The sequence below is a fragment of the Falco rusticolus genome, chromosome 7 (genome assembly GCF_015220075.1).
Source record: "Falco rusticolus isolate bFalRus1 chromosome 7, bFalRus1.pri, whole genome shotgun sequence".
Lineage (NCBI taxonomy): Eukaryota > Metazoa > Chordata > Aves > Falconiformes > Falconidae > Falco > Falco rusticolus.
In genome coordinates this window covers 48,993,142-49,008,380 of record NC_051193.1, presented here as the reverse complement: position 1 = coordinate 49,008,380, position 15,239 = coordinate 48,993,142, and the positions used below count along the sequence as shown (strand labels likewise).

At 41.4% G+C, this 15,239-nt stretch overlaps 1 protein-coding gene across 1 annotated transcript in view; it reads right to left on the bottom strand.

Moving 5' to 3' along the window:
- Positions 1 to 5,405: 5,405 nt before the first annotated feature.
- The window catches only part of SLC1A2 (solute carrier family 1 member 2), a 98,509-nt gene continuing 88,675 nt past the window's right edge, over positions 5,406 to 15,239 (bottom strand). The window contains exon 11 of the mRNA XM_037395404.1: positions 5,406 to 14,468. Within this exon, the coding sequence (XP_037251301.1) occupies positions 14,394 to 14,468 (75 nt within the window). The 3' untranslated portion in view covers positions 5,406 to 14,393. The remainder of the gene's footprint in view (positions 14,469 to 15,239) is intronic.

The following is a 15,239-nucleotide window of genomic DNA, read 5'->3' as shown; positions in this document are numbered from 1 at the left end:
CTTCAGCATACGTAGACGCTAGGGTATTTTGTAAGTCAGTAGGGTTTATTTTATGCTATATTAGGCCATTGGCAATAATTATTTCTCAGTCTTATTAAACGATTCAAGGTTCTGACTTCTCTGGTTGCAAGAGACTTGATTAGTCAAATACAAACCCTTTGGGTAACCACAGGTGCTGACTAGTTTTCCCCTGTGGAGGGGAAAAGGACAGAAAGGTGGCAGGAAAAGTGCTGGGCTGGGCTGTTCCTTACGGTGCAGTTCCACCTGTGTGGGAGTGGGTGACAAACCTTTTCCTTTCAGGGGGCAAGATTTGTGCAAAGGTGCTTTTGGGGTGGGAGCTCTGGGGGATCAGGGACGGAGGGAGGATGAGGTCACTGGCAGAGGAAGTAAAGTGAGAGTGAAATTTCTGTGCTGCTGCTACCGGGAAAGTCCCTCCAACACCCCCAGGACTTTGGCACTTCAGTGTTTCACAGCTCTGAGAAGGAAAAAAGAATTGGCCTTTTCCTGTGAACCCACCACCACCAAATGACCCTCTACATTCACTACCTCATTTGCAAACCGATTTTGAATAATTTTCCCCTGGTAGCTTATTTCTCATTATTACTATGCCATGCTGCATGTGGCATCCGCCAAAACCATGTTGAGACCAAGCAGCTGTGACGATGACAAATGAGAGGCAAAGCACAAATTTAGCAGAGATGAGTAACAGTTTCTTTCGTACAGCACAGAGACTACTTTTTGTCTTCCCTGTCTCGCCCATTTGGAGTAAGGTTAGCAACGGCAAGATTTCGAGAACTTTTCTCTTCTTGCTCATCTTCCTGTTTTGAAAGTACCAGACTTACACAAATCTTCACATAGGTCAAATGTGCTGCTGCATAGTTTTTTGAAAAGTTGAAGCTGATGAGGCAAACCTATCATCAGAGAAGCTCTCCTGACCTCAAGGGCGCTGGTTATTGTTAAAGTGCAAGTAAAGCAGAGGCAGTGAAAGCTTTACATATGCTTTAAACACGGCCTTCTTTCAAATTTGTCTGGATGGTTCCAGCAAGCATTAAAAAGGTTTTGCCTGAGCAACAGTTTCAAGGAGCCTCAAACTTTTTATTAAACTTCTTACTCTACAGGCAAAAGGGTTTTGGATGAACAAGTGGATGGATGAAACTCATTTTCACACATTCCCTGCCACACAGATCTGTGTGTGGTACGCCAATGTGAATGTCATTAGTTTTGTCTTTTCTTTCAGAAAAAAAAAAAATAATGAAGTTTTGGATCAAAACGAGTCTACAAAGACTGTCAAATGAGAAGATGACTTTTTTGTTTTCAGAAATAGACATAGTTTTAATATCTCGGATAGAAGATCTAGCTGTGCAAAATTACTTCTTTGTTTTGAAGATTCACCATGCTTAATACATAATATGGCTTTCCTTTTGTACTAAAATGAAACTCCTACAAGTAATTTATTTCCCATTGTAAAAAATGTCTGTGTAAATTTACAGTAAAATAGGACTTGTCAAGTCAAATAAGATCTGAGATAAATTAAAGTGTATCTATCCGAAAACCCTCAAGCATTTTTTAGAATATTACTGAAAAATCTCACTCTGAAACACCCACCTAACTCGGGCTTTAGCATCTTTTTTCTGGTGCTGAAGCTGAAGCAAGAGGCTGCCTTGTAGGTGATGCCAGAGGCACAGCTGAAGTTAGGGGCATGTAGGCTGGCAGTGGGAAATCAGCACAGAGCTCACAGGCAGCAGAGCCGCTGTACATCCGACAGGCTCCAGGTCTGCTGAGTGAGTCATGAAGGCCTTCAGACTCCCAGAGCAACCCAGGGCAGAAAAGGATGAGAAAAGGCGTTTTCCACCTCTTCTCCAGAAGCTCTAGGTTTTGTACCTGGCATCTGAAAGCCTTGCCTCAGACAATCACGTTAGGGTGAGATCAACTTCAACACCCATATGCTAGTCTCACATTGCAATGTATGAATGGTTTGGTTACAGCAGAGTTTTAGCTTTAAATCTAAATTTACTTGCAGTCGTTGGTGTGCATCTAGCTTCTGGCACCACATACTCAACAGGCTCTTTTGTTTTTCCTGGCTTAATCTGAAAAAAACCCAAAAAAACTTAGATCATTTTCTGTGACCACATTTTCTTTGCATGAATCGAGACTCCAGGCTTTAATTTTACCCAGAACAAACAGTAATAAACTGGGTATGTTTTGCCTTATGATTGTATGTTAAGTCTGAGTTTATATTCACTACTTTTTATCAGCCCCTGTTTTTTAATAACAGGCATCTGGTTCAGGGCTGCTGCTGCAGACTGCTGGCAGCACTCTTGTGCAGCTAGCTCAGAGAGGCAGTTTTCAGCAGCTTTCAGCCTGAGCCTGTGGAATGAGTGTTTCTAAGGTGAGCCTGTTGTAGCTGAGCCCCGCATCCAAACCACAGTGATCTTGGCTGACAACAGCACAAGAAGGGGGAGAAAAGCCCTCCTGCAAGTGCTCTGGACTATAAACATCAACGATACAAGCCTCATAGCGAATCTCTAGAAAAAGTACGTTAAGTTCATTTTACTTTTCAGATGTACAAATGATTCACTGTTTTGACTTTTTTCAAGCTCTGGCAATGTCATGTCTAAATGCTGCCTGTTTATCTGTACCCTGGTGTTCAAGTACATGGGGTTTGTTTTATGTTAAAATTGGTTTACGATCATTCATTCAATGAAGCATGTTTTTTTCTGCAGCAATGGGTCATCAGATTCACCAGTGGAGACTAGTTTATAGTTACTGGGTACTTCCCTGCAGTTGTTTTGTGGTTCATTTTCTAGTTAATGTTTCTTTCGTTCACCAAGAGAATCTGAAATGAACTCCAGGTAAGGATGCTTGTTTGTTTAGCCAGTGACTTAAAAAACAAACGTACCCTCCATTCAAGAAGGGTGACTTTCCCTGCTGTGTAGAGGACAGGTATAAAGCCTATCCACTGGTTACATGCCGGTCAGAAATGGGAGGCACAAGGTCCAGAGCACCAGCTTGCTGCTGGTTCACTGCAAGGGCGCGGGGGCTTCCTCGGGGAGCCTTGTTTAGGGCCATCGTCATTCATGTGGAGCAACACCTTCAAAAATCAGTGCTAAAAAATAAGTTAACAAAGCTTATTTGATCCTAGGAATTTAGGCAATATATGTAACCTAGGTGAAATGAGGGAATGCATTTGAGTGCATTTCCTAGCCTGGCCCCTCTTCTCTCCCCTTCGCAGAGTGGGAGTCAGCTGCCTTTTCTGGCACAACTCCACAGCGGCATTTCTCCAGTGGTGTCTGTGGACCACAGGATAGTGATCCATGGAGTACTTTCAGACACCCCAGTAAGGAAACAGTCAAATGGAGGTAGATGTCTCTACAAATGGCTGCAGGAAAGGCAAACGTATTTTATGGTTCGCTCACGAGTGAGAATGAATAGCACACCACTGTGAAAGACAGACTCTGGGCTGCTTTGCTAAATACTCATCCTTGTACTACTCATCCTTTAACTACAGTTACAGAAGCACTGTAAACAGTGTGAGGCCTTGTGCCCCTGGATCCCACCCCCGCAAGTTTTGGTGGGCAGCGGTCACTTTGTAATTTATCTGTCTACACAGACACGTTTTTCTTATCACCGCAGGACCTGCCTGCCTTGCTAACCCTACCGCGACTGCAAGCCCTGGTCTTGCACATGATGTGTTTTCCTTCCCGCGCCTGCTGCGGCGGTGGAACGGTGCGGTGGCACGGTGCCCATGCTGGGCAGTATCTGGCCATCTGCCAGGGCTGGGGACCTGCTGCAGCTTTGTGTGCCCGCACGGGGCTCTGCACAGCTCTGGGGAGCTTCGGAAGCCTGGCAGCACCGAACCATACCCAGGTACTTGTATGTTCTTGCACTGGAAGCAGTTGCTGCAATAACCCTTGCTAGCCCAACTCAGTGTCATTTTTAATGTTGTTTTCCTCCTAAAACACTGCAAGTTGGGGCCACCTGTTTCTTTCATATCCTTGTCCTGTTTACATGCACTAATAGAAAAGAGAAGACTGTTAAAGGTTTAGCAGCCCTCAAGTGTTCTCTCGGTTTTTCTTTCATGCCTGAGAGGGTCCGTGACTCACTGTGCTTTATAGCACCTATAGCAGATGCTTTCCTGTAGAGAGGGACACATTCCAGATACAAAGACACTCCTGAAATAACCTTTTTCTCTAAGACTGAGGACATGTAGAAAGAGGGCACACAAGGGGCTTGCAAGGAGGGACAAATCCATATAATTGCAGCATTGGGTCCTGCATGGGTTGGGGTTTTTAGGTCATTCTTGCAGAAACATTGCTTTAAGAAAAGCATCAAACATAAATCACAGTGTAGAGTCTTTAATTTCAAACTTTTTGGCATGATGTGGAACAGAGGAATAACGACCTTTTATGGTAGGAATTTGAACGTACACAGTGCACATAAAATACCTGATGGGGAATCCTGAGCGCAACAAACATCAGTGAGGAATTCTACATCAGCAGCACACATTTATTAACAGTGCCTGTTGATGAGGCCACATCAGGATGTTTCCGCCTCTGGCAGAAAGCGGCAACGTGGTACAGCAATGGCAGCAGCTAGCTTGGGCCTCAAATGTCTCTTTTGCCAAAAGATCTTCCCAGGGCCGGGTCAGGACTTCGCTCGGTAGTGACTGCATGGGCAGGCTGCCAGCTGGAGCACTGCCAAAGCCACTTCCTGACGTGCCTGGATTTTCATTGGAAACTTATCAAGTGGATGCTGGCCTTGGTTAGATTAGTAAGAAGCAAGCCCAAGGTTGTGCAGACTGTTAAACCTCACAACCCGGGTTTTTGTTATGTGTCTCGCTCACACAACGGTAGTTACACTATTTCCGTAACGTGTGCTACTCTGAGCATACACGTCTAAGCTTTCTCTCCATTCTTAGCAACGGCCAGTCCTCCGGGCCATGGTTTACTCCGTGAGCATCTCTTAATTCATGTACTAAACAGAGTTGGTTTCTTTGCAAAGTGCTCCAGGGGTTCAGCTACAGGAGTTATTTATTGACTTTTTTAGAAGGGCTTTGAGGAAGACACTTATTTTTCAGCAGCCAGGAGAGGCAAGTAGATTTCTAAAGCAAGTGCAACCGTTGCACTGTATCCTCCTGCCCTTCTAACATCTCTTCCCACTTCTCTAGACTTTGTTGCCAAGAACTGTAGTTAGTGCACCCTGGCCTTTGTGGCAAATGAGCTCAGTTGCAGCCAGCACCCCGGAATATGTGAAGGATATAGTGAGGGGTGAGATTTCTAACCTTATGTCAAAGTCAGGTCCACCTCCTACCCTGCCTGCAGTTTTCAGGCACCAGACTGCGTTATCTGAGCTCCTACCCAAAGCATCCCTGTATTGAGCCCAGGCTGACATGAAAACTACACATATAAGCCATGAAAATTATGAATCAACATTTATTGATGATATGTACATAAGAGGTACAACACTTAGTGAAATACTATATTCTTAACTATTTCCAGTACAGAAGCAATGTCTAGTTTATTTTATACGCGAAAGTTACAGAAATCAGTTCACACCGTAAGAAAGCATTAAAAGCAAATGACTACTGATTATTGTGAGGAAGAGAGGATCTGAACTACAAAAATAGACTCAAGTCTATGAGGCATTCCAACTACAATATACAAGATCAGAGCCCAGAGTTGGGAGAATTGTTATCATCTGCATTCATTAGTTTTTAAACAAACTGTGCTATAGATACTGTACAGTATGTCATTTCAAAATCTGGGGAACTTCTTGTGTGTAAGGGAAACACCAACCTTATCCCTCTTCCTTTTTATCCTTTTAACATGAAACATCTGAAAACATTCCAGCTTGTGCCTGGTCGCTTTGAAGAGGGAGCCAGAGGTGATGACTAGGCAGCACACAGCACTGCAGCGTGCGGTTCCTACTGTAGCATCGTAATGGGGCTCACCAAGCAGGACACGTTCTGTGCTTTGGGGCCCGATTTTGATCTCCTTCTACTCACAGGGGATGATTATATTGATGAGATCCAGGCCCAGGGTATCTAGAAACAAACCAGCTTCTTCTCGCTGTCCCAAGCTCTTTCAGAACCACCTTCAGGTTTTGCCCCAGAAAGGTCTTATTTTCTTACAGATCTGCACTGTAGCCCTGATTTCAGGAGATTTTTGCCACTGACTATATAGTTTGTACGTCCGTTTTATGATCAGACATACTTTATGTAAATAACAGGCCTGTACAACAACCACGGTAGCTTGAGAAGCATTTAGCTTAGCAGCCCGCTGCTGCCTGCAGCCTTGCCCACTCACAGCCCTGTGACTGCACTTGCTTCGCTGGCGTCTGTGGTCAAGGAGGAACTGGAAGTGACTCAGAGGTATCCTTCGATGCTGTGACGTGACTAAGGGCCGAGTGATTCACAGTGCATGAAGAGTCAAAAGCAGCCAGGGCATCCAGCAGGAACACAGTTAGATGGATTTTCCCTTATTCATTGTGCCAATTTAAATAGTGACTTATTAAACTTCTGGTGATAAGAGTCCCAACATTTCAAGCAAACAAGAAGAAAACAAAACAGAAACCAGTAATTCTAGGTGAACATTAATTCTTAATGCTTAACAACTGCATTTACAAGGCAGCAAATCGATGCTGGGATTGCTTTCACTCACTGCCGGGGAACTACGCACATGCAGGTACTAACACATACCACACTGGTTAGACAGCTGAAAACTCAAAGTAACATTTACAGTAAGTTGGCTGCATACATGATTCTGAATGTTATCAGAACAGGATACTCCCTAACAGGCAGATAAAGCAGTTACTACTACAACCTCATCAGCTAAAGGGCTAAAAGGAAGCAAACTCAGATACAAATGAAAAACAGAAAGTAGAACAAAGTTTTAAAAGACAGTCCAATTTTCTACTATGGCTCAATACACAGACACCAATTAAATTAAATTAAAGCACTGCTACATATACTGTATACACCATTTCACTGAAATTACACATTGATAGCTACGTTATCTACTCTAAGTGCAGAGAGGCACTGGACATCATGCTTTAACAAAATGTCAAAACTGGTATCAATAAGGTTTTACAGCTATTAGTAACTCAGCACAACTCTACCTGTGGTTCCTAGTAAGATAATACCTGGTACATCTGATTTAAAATACAAGAAAGAGATTAAAATACAAGGGTATACCAACACACTTCCTATATGTGTATCTACTAGAAATTTTGTCTCCAAAACCTCAGCAGAATAACATGGCCCCATAGTTTTCTGAATAGTTGAAGTATCAGTCACACTGGGACGACAGTACTTGCTATTCAATGTTTCCTTTGTTTTGGATCACAGTCAAAGAGCTAGTAGGCCATAAAAGATTTTTCGTGATGTAATTGTTACGAATATTTATATTAACTTATTTTTATTCCTCTAAAAACTGTTGCTTGTTAATCAAATAGAAATTATCATAGCCACAGACTTCATGCCAACAGGTATTTGCCCAATGGGAACAGATGACCATGATAGAGAAGCAACTGTCACTTGTCCTGGTCAAAAAATAGAGTGGTTGTTCTCTTTAAAATACATAAGAAAGCAGGAGGTATTTGTACGGATGCTACCCAATTACATTGGTCCCGTGGTGATGCTGTTGGTCCCTTTTCAAAAAGGCAAAGGCAGACGGCCAAATCATGAACTCTTTCCACAGGCTGAACTCATATACACTGGATTATAGCAAGATGGACTGGGTACCTGATAATGTACTTCCTGCCCACCCAGATCTCCAGTTTTCTATAAACTGTATTCTGAGTCAGTCAGTTACACATGATCAGATCCTAAGAAAGAACTGCAGGATTTGGCAAAGGTAACACCAGAGGAAATGACAAAAGTGAGGGACGATTGCCCAAGACAGTCAACCTAGAAGATTGTTCAGATTATTACAACATTGTTCCATAATGAACTGCAGCATTTAAGGACATCTTGAAATACCTATTTAACTTCTTGCATTTTGTGCTTTGTTTATAATTCATCACTGAACATAACACAAAAATACTTCATTGATCCCAAATGTTATAAGAAAACTGTTTTTTTTCTAAGGTACAGATCACCTTTAAAGGACTATCCCCATACCTTATACGGTCATATAGAAAGTATTATAAGAAAATATTAGTGTGTCTGTAAATTACAGATACTAGGTAATTTAGTTCTGTCTACACTGTAGTTTCCAGAGAACAAGTACAAACCCCTAAAACATGTATTAATAAGTAAATCAGTATTGAGCATATAATATTTAACAATATAAATACATATGCAGCTTTTTCTCATGCATTCTACAAGTTAGGGTTCACACCAGATCATTGGGAATGGGATATATTTAAGAAAGGAGCAGGATGGGCTGGGTGGAAGTGTATGCAATTGTCTTTAAGAAGGAAGGACAACCTGTAGTACACAAGAACTCACGAGCCCATAAAAACACAAAAATGGTAATGCTATAATCTACAATACTGACTGCAAAATCAATTTGTAAACACGGTTTGCATACAGTCTTTGAAAAACTGCAGAAAAAAATAGAAAAGAATAATACAAAAATCCCTGCAAACTATATTATTTATGTACAAAGCAATATACAGGTACGAGACTATCCAGGTTGTGTGATGCTGCCTGTGACAGTTTCCCTTCATGTAATGGTGTGCGCCACAGAGCATCATTAAAAACAATTGCAGGCCTCCAGAATTTTGAAAAATCAGACTAGAAGGACTGGACATTCTGGCATTGATCAGCATGGGCTCTGCAGCAGAATGCAGCTAGAAGAGGAAGGGGCTCAAAGGATGGGTGAGAAGTCTCACAAGTTTTCTTGCCTCCCCAAATCCTGCATTAGCCTGTTGGTGATTCCCATCCTGGGCTAGTAGAGACCTACTCAGTGTCTCAGTCGTATGCTTTAGATTTTTTCAATGTTTGGAGCCTGGGTTTTCCATAAGACTCATTGTTGCAACTGCACAACCACCCTATCCGTTAGGATTTGTATCAACCGGTAGTGGGAAGTCACCAGGTTTCCCCCGAGCAGGGGAGCATGTGCAAGGAACGGTTTCCTAGAGCCTCGTGCCAAGGAGCCCACTCATACACAAAGTAAAAGAATTACCAGCACCTGGGCATCAGCAGCGGTTTGACCCATTAATAGCAGCAGAATTCAATTTAACGTCAAACTATAAGGAGGAAAAAATGAGGGAGGCACCCACTGCCCAGCCTGTGCCCAGGCACTGCTGGGGTCATTGCCGGGAGTCCTGCCTTGGGTGTGCCGAACTGCAGGACCTGTGCTTTGTCTGCGGACCGCAGAGACACAGCCTTGGCGCCTACGTGGGAAGAAATAACAATGACTTTGAAAGGAATATGTACTAAATACACTGTCTCAGGTAAACTGTAAGCAAGAACGTAACATAACATGGTGAAGCTGAACAATTTGTTTACAGCTGGACTGCTGCTTTGACACTTCGGTATTGCAATGCTCTTTTTTTTCCCCAGTACTTTAAGCTACACTCTCTATATCATTATTCAGACAAAGGAAATTGGGTAAATATTTTTCCTTCAAAGCCATCAATATGATTGGAGAGAAGAATATAACTCATCTTCCCGAGAGGGCTTTCTGCTGGGAACAGCAGCTTCTACATAGTCTTATACGGTGAATTATAGCTGAGGTGAATTGTGCCAATGGACTATATGCCTATCCTAACAACTAACATGAAAAATATCTTAATTGTGGCCTTAGAAGTCACAGTAATAAAATCAAGGATAGTAATCTGGCTCAAAACAGAGTAATATTACAGTACATTTTTATAAAGTGCCCTTATTTGTCCTTCTGCAAATTAGTTCAAATGCAGCAATAAAAATAGACAAATGTAACTTAATGAAATGAGAAACAGTTATATCAAAAGGATTCTCCTGAGCCTGGTCCTAAAGCTCAGATCCTTTTTAAAGATAATTACAGAAGTGAACGTCAGAGGTGAGGTTTAATATTGCCTGTGGTTTTGGGGATTTGTGCGATTGCTGCTGCGTTGCTACAACAAGGCTGCAACAACACAAGTGAAGATGAGGAGGCAAAGAAAATCCAGGCAGTTGCCAGAATAAATATGTTCAAACACTGTTGCTGCAGCTTCTCAGATGAACAGTCTGCTCTTCTGAGTGTCTACTGCTGGAAAACTAATGACCCTGGGAGTGATGGAAAATGAATCAGAAATCTGTATTACTTGTACGCTTTAAAGTGGCATAAAGTTTGGAATTCCATGTGCTTTGAGAAAGAAATTGAGAGCAGCTGTATCTTAGAAAAGAAATGGAAAAAAAACCTTAATGATAGTCATCCATATTTTTGTGCTGAGTTTTAAATTCATTGCTGGACTTTTAGCATAGAAAAAAGTAGGCAAAAAAGAAGCATTTTGGCAGAAGTCTTCTGGATGTGAGAATCAACGTCATCATAAATCGCAGACAAAGACTATCCCCTAGGATGGGATTGTGAAATATCTTATAACTTAATGGAGACGGGAAGGGATCTGACCTTTCCTGGAAGACCATGATTCCCATAGATTTCAGTGGGGCTTTCACGTAGTCAGAGCACTGCAGGCACAGGTTTTACTATAGCAAACAGTTTTTTGAAGACATACTGAGTTTCTCACTCATTCAAATGGAAGGCGCACATCCCACAATATGGTTCAAATGGCTTATCCCCTACCTGTTTCAAGCACCTTCATGTGAAGACCCGCGCGCATTTCTTACAATGCTGGTGCAGCCTTTATCTTCTAAAGGAAGCAATGAAGAAACAAATTCAGCAGCGAAGTGCTCTACCTCTTCTGTAGCTCTAATGTACAGGATGCTTTAGTTTCAATGAACAGATACTAAGAGCATGGCGACCTAGCTTAAGCAGTAAATGAAAAAAAAAAAAAAAAAAAAAAAAAAAAAAAAGCAGCAGCAGCAAAAAGCAAAAAAGCCAAAAAAGCAAATTAAGTATGCAATTAACTGAGTCTTCGCCTGGTCTATACTTTTCCATGTGCCCATGTGCCAGTGTCAGCAAACCAGACAGCAAAGGATATCACAGTTGCACAGACAAGGGTGGGCGTGGGTGTGTGGAACTGACAGAGCAACAAATGAGATGGATATAGAAAGAAATGTTAATTTGTTTAGGAACTACACAGAAAAAAAAAAATCGCTCTGCTTTTCCTTTAATTTTGCCACCCTAGCACTGCAAACAAAAGATCGGCCAGATGCAAATTAATGCAACACTCCTGGTGAAACTAAAAGGAGACTGGCCAGTAGCCAGCAATGCCTGCTGAAATGCGAACCCTGTATTAGCTGAAGTGGCTGGTCTCTGGGTTATTTTCTGTTTATTTAGTTAAGTAGCAACCCAGCCTCATGTGGAATGAGCAAATCGAGAAATGCAAGCCAAGAGTGAGTTACATTTTCCCAGAGAAATGGAAAGCTTTTTGATGGTTAAATACAGTGCTGCGCTGGAGTCACACTATATTAAATATTCAGTCAGGCTAAAAACAGAGGAGTATACCAAAAACAACATTTCTCCTTCTCCCACATCCACATTTAAATAGAGAAGTACCATCGTAATTATCTTTTGAAACATCCCTGAGTTACTGTATCTACAGAATTACTATGTTAAAATCACAGTCTGCTATTCTAGTCCTATCAAAAGACCCAAATTTATTCTTCCTTGCGTGGGTGGGGTTTCTCCAGCATCTCATTTCTTCCTCCCCTAATCTCTATCCAAAGAAGCGCTCTTCAAAGGACAATACGTCCCAAGTGGGTAAGTCTAAGCATATTCTAACTGTTTCTCAATAGATAATTTTGTGGAGCTGCCTAGTCACATGTTGCTGGCATCCCTAGTTTTTTCCAACGGCTAAACAGTCTCCGATGACAGCTAAAAGTGCATGGGACCCATTTTTTAAAGGTACTTTCAAGGCAAGCAATCAGTGTGGCTGCTCCTAGGAAACTACTACAGTGAAGAGGAAAAGAAGTCATCTATTAATGGGTGAGCTGTGCCACGAAACAGCTTGAGAATGCTGGATATAAACCGGGGTAAACACTGCATGTTATTCTTGGATATAATTACCACCCAAGTCACAGCAAACTTCACGTTATGTGAGCCAGCACCCTCAGAGCAGGCAACACTTTAGAGTACCTGCACACCATCCCAGGCACATTTCTAGCACATAACCCAGCAGTAAAAATGTCTTTGAATTTAAATTGGGAGAAGCAGCAGTCAGCTATAGGTTAACTCTGAATATCCTGATACCAATGACTGAGGAAAAGAGAAGACAACCTGCCTACCACTTCCTCAAATATCCTACAATTCCATCACTCACACAAAAAACAATCCTTAAAATGCTTCAGGAGGCCTTTGGAAAAGGTCTCCACCTCTAATGCGTGTTAGAGGCCTACAGACTTCACAGTGGTTCAGTATTTGTTAAATTATATCGGCCACCTTGCTTGGGACTGTAGCCACGGCATGCAAATGAGGACAAAATACAATGGCAAGAAAAACATTCCACAACAGCAAATGCTTCCATGAGGGGCACTCCCCCAACGGAGCTGATCTTGCACATGATGATCCATGCCAGTAGCCTTGGCTGGCTCAGGTCCGTGTGCATTTTTGGAGATATTTATATGAATGCAGATGAGCAAAAGCAGATTATATTTATATTTCAATAGCTTCTACAAAGCCAAATACCACTCTACATTTAAACACGTTATTTCTGTTTAAATCCATGACAGGTCTGAGCACAGGCACTGAATGGCCAATTTCCGTAAATGTTTCAACCCTGTTTTCTGACACTTTTAAGTGTACCATACGCTCATACTCTGATTCGTTCTGAGAACCTCTCAGAGCTCCCCCCAAAACTGCACAAAGCGTATTCTGTGCACAGAGACTCCCAAGGTCGCATGGCTCAGCTTTGCTATAGAACATTGCTAACAGTACAAATAGCATTCAACAGTGCCTTAAAACTGCTGAGTATTAACAAGGACCTTTTAAAGCACTTCACAGGGTAATAATTATCACTCTAATTTCTTCTGACAGGATGAGTCAGCTATGTTGACAAAACACCATCTTGTTAATTCAGATGCCATGTGCTCTAAGATAAATGTATCTGACATTAGAGAGTTATACATGTTTGTTACTCTGCAAAAGACAGAGAGAGAGATGTATATTCAATGTACGGGTCTAAATCCTGAAATCCTGCTTTATTCTTCATTCTGTCCTAACCCTGGCCAAATTCTATTAACCTTATGTGGAATTCAGCTTAGCAATGAATTCAGGATTTAGCCATTCTCTGAAATATGACATATACTTGAAAGATGGCTTTCACTGCACACCAAATGCTACTGATGATTGCATTCAAAAACTTAATTTCTTAGAGCAATGGATTCAGAATTTGTTTATAGCTCATTATCAAATACCCAGTCACGGCATCCATGATCAGTCTCAGCAGTACCTTACTTGAGTAGTCCAGTCCACACGAGGAATCCCTCTGACATCAGTGGAGCAGGGTGAATAGTAAGGTGCTACCTACTTTAAGAATGACATAACTGAGCCCATGGTATTCTGTATTTTGTACATCAGGCATAAATTTAGTGAAGGAACTACCAACCCTTGTAATACTGCCTTGTACTACATGACGCGTTGTGGTCACAAAGCGGCACAGCCCCAGCATAAGGCTGCACCTGCCCTGGGACAGCCGATAAAAACACATCACATGCGCATACAAATCCAAGGTCTTGTCTTGATGTTAAGTATTAGTTGTACGGATCTAACCAAATGTTTGGGATAATCTACTAACTTCTACACATTAATCTTGTCCCTGGATCTAAGTTCAGTTTAAAGTACAACTAGGCACAAAAATACAGTGCTTGTTATTATTAAAACAAATAGAAATCTTTATGGATATTTTCAAAAGATATTTCAGCCATACAGTGCTAAATAGATCAGGTATGCCACAAGAGTCACCAAAACACTTGAAGGTTTATGTGGTGCTATGTTTCTCTCGTATTTGTGACCCTGAGTCTCTGTAGTGAACCGTACTGGCACTTTGATCTTCCCATTTTGCAGCATTTACATTCTCTGTGTCTTGAATGAAAGGGGAGGTGGGTGAGAGCACATTGCACTGCATGGAGTATTCTCCAGCTGCATCATCCAAACAGTAACACAAGGGAGACAGATGGTTATGTATCATTGCTTGGCAAAGACACTACCATGACTCGATGAGATCTTTGCTAAGTTTCAGTTAAGAAATTAAGTAAGCAGAAACTGTAGCTGTTAAATAGAAAAAAGAGAAATCTTCTTTAATCGTGATATCTTTTGCCAGAAGATAGCTTCAGGGCTTACTAAAGATGGAGCTAGGAACCTCTTCCCTTAGTTTTCACGTTTCCAAGGCTCTTCTTCAACAACACTGAAGTCTGCAGATTTGCCATTGGTTGCCAGTGTTACCTGCAAGTAATTATCATCAACAACCAACTTAAAGGCCAAGGCACTTTGACAAGAAAAGTCATGAGTTTTATATGGAAGATCATGATATTTACAGGAATTACATACACCATGTATTATTATACATGTAAAATGCATTTATTCAGAATTCACAACACTCCCAGATAGTGAGACTCCTGTTCATTTATTATACTGTCTAGAAAACATCAGCAGTAGGAAAAAAGTTCTGTATTTTCTTAGCCTTTGCTGTAGTGTTTTTTAAATAAATATTTCAGATTCTACTCCTTTCTATCTCTTATAGATTTATCTGGATTATTTAAAAAAAAAGATTTACTTTTTTTTTATGTAGAAAGCCATATTTTTTCAGTGGAATTCCTTAGCAAAGCAGGATAGCTGATGCAAGGACATGAAAAATATGCAAGGCCAGAATAATCATATAGATGTCTGTCTATACAAACTCACCTACAATTACACCACCTTTAAAGAAATGGAGGAAAAGATACACTGTGAAAGTATCGTTCATTATACCACTATTTCTAACAATGTAGTGAAAGACTTTGACTATAGTCATAATGCTATCTTTGTCTCGCACGTAGTACAGCAAAACAGCACTCTTGCCAGTAAAGGTATGTGTTAAAATTTTTAGGTTTTAAGTATGGTAGAAGACCAATAGTGATCTACAACTCACAGTAAACACTGGCCAGTACATCACATCCCAGAAATCACTATAAATAAACACATGCTTCCAGAAAGATAGCTCCAGCTAAAGGATTT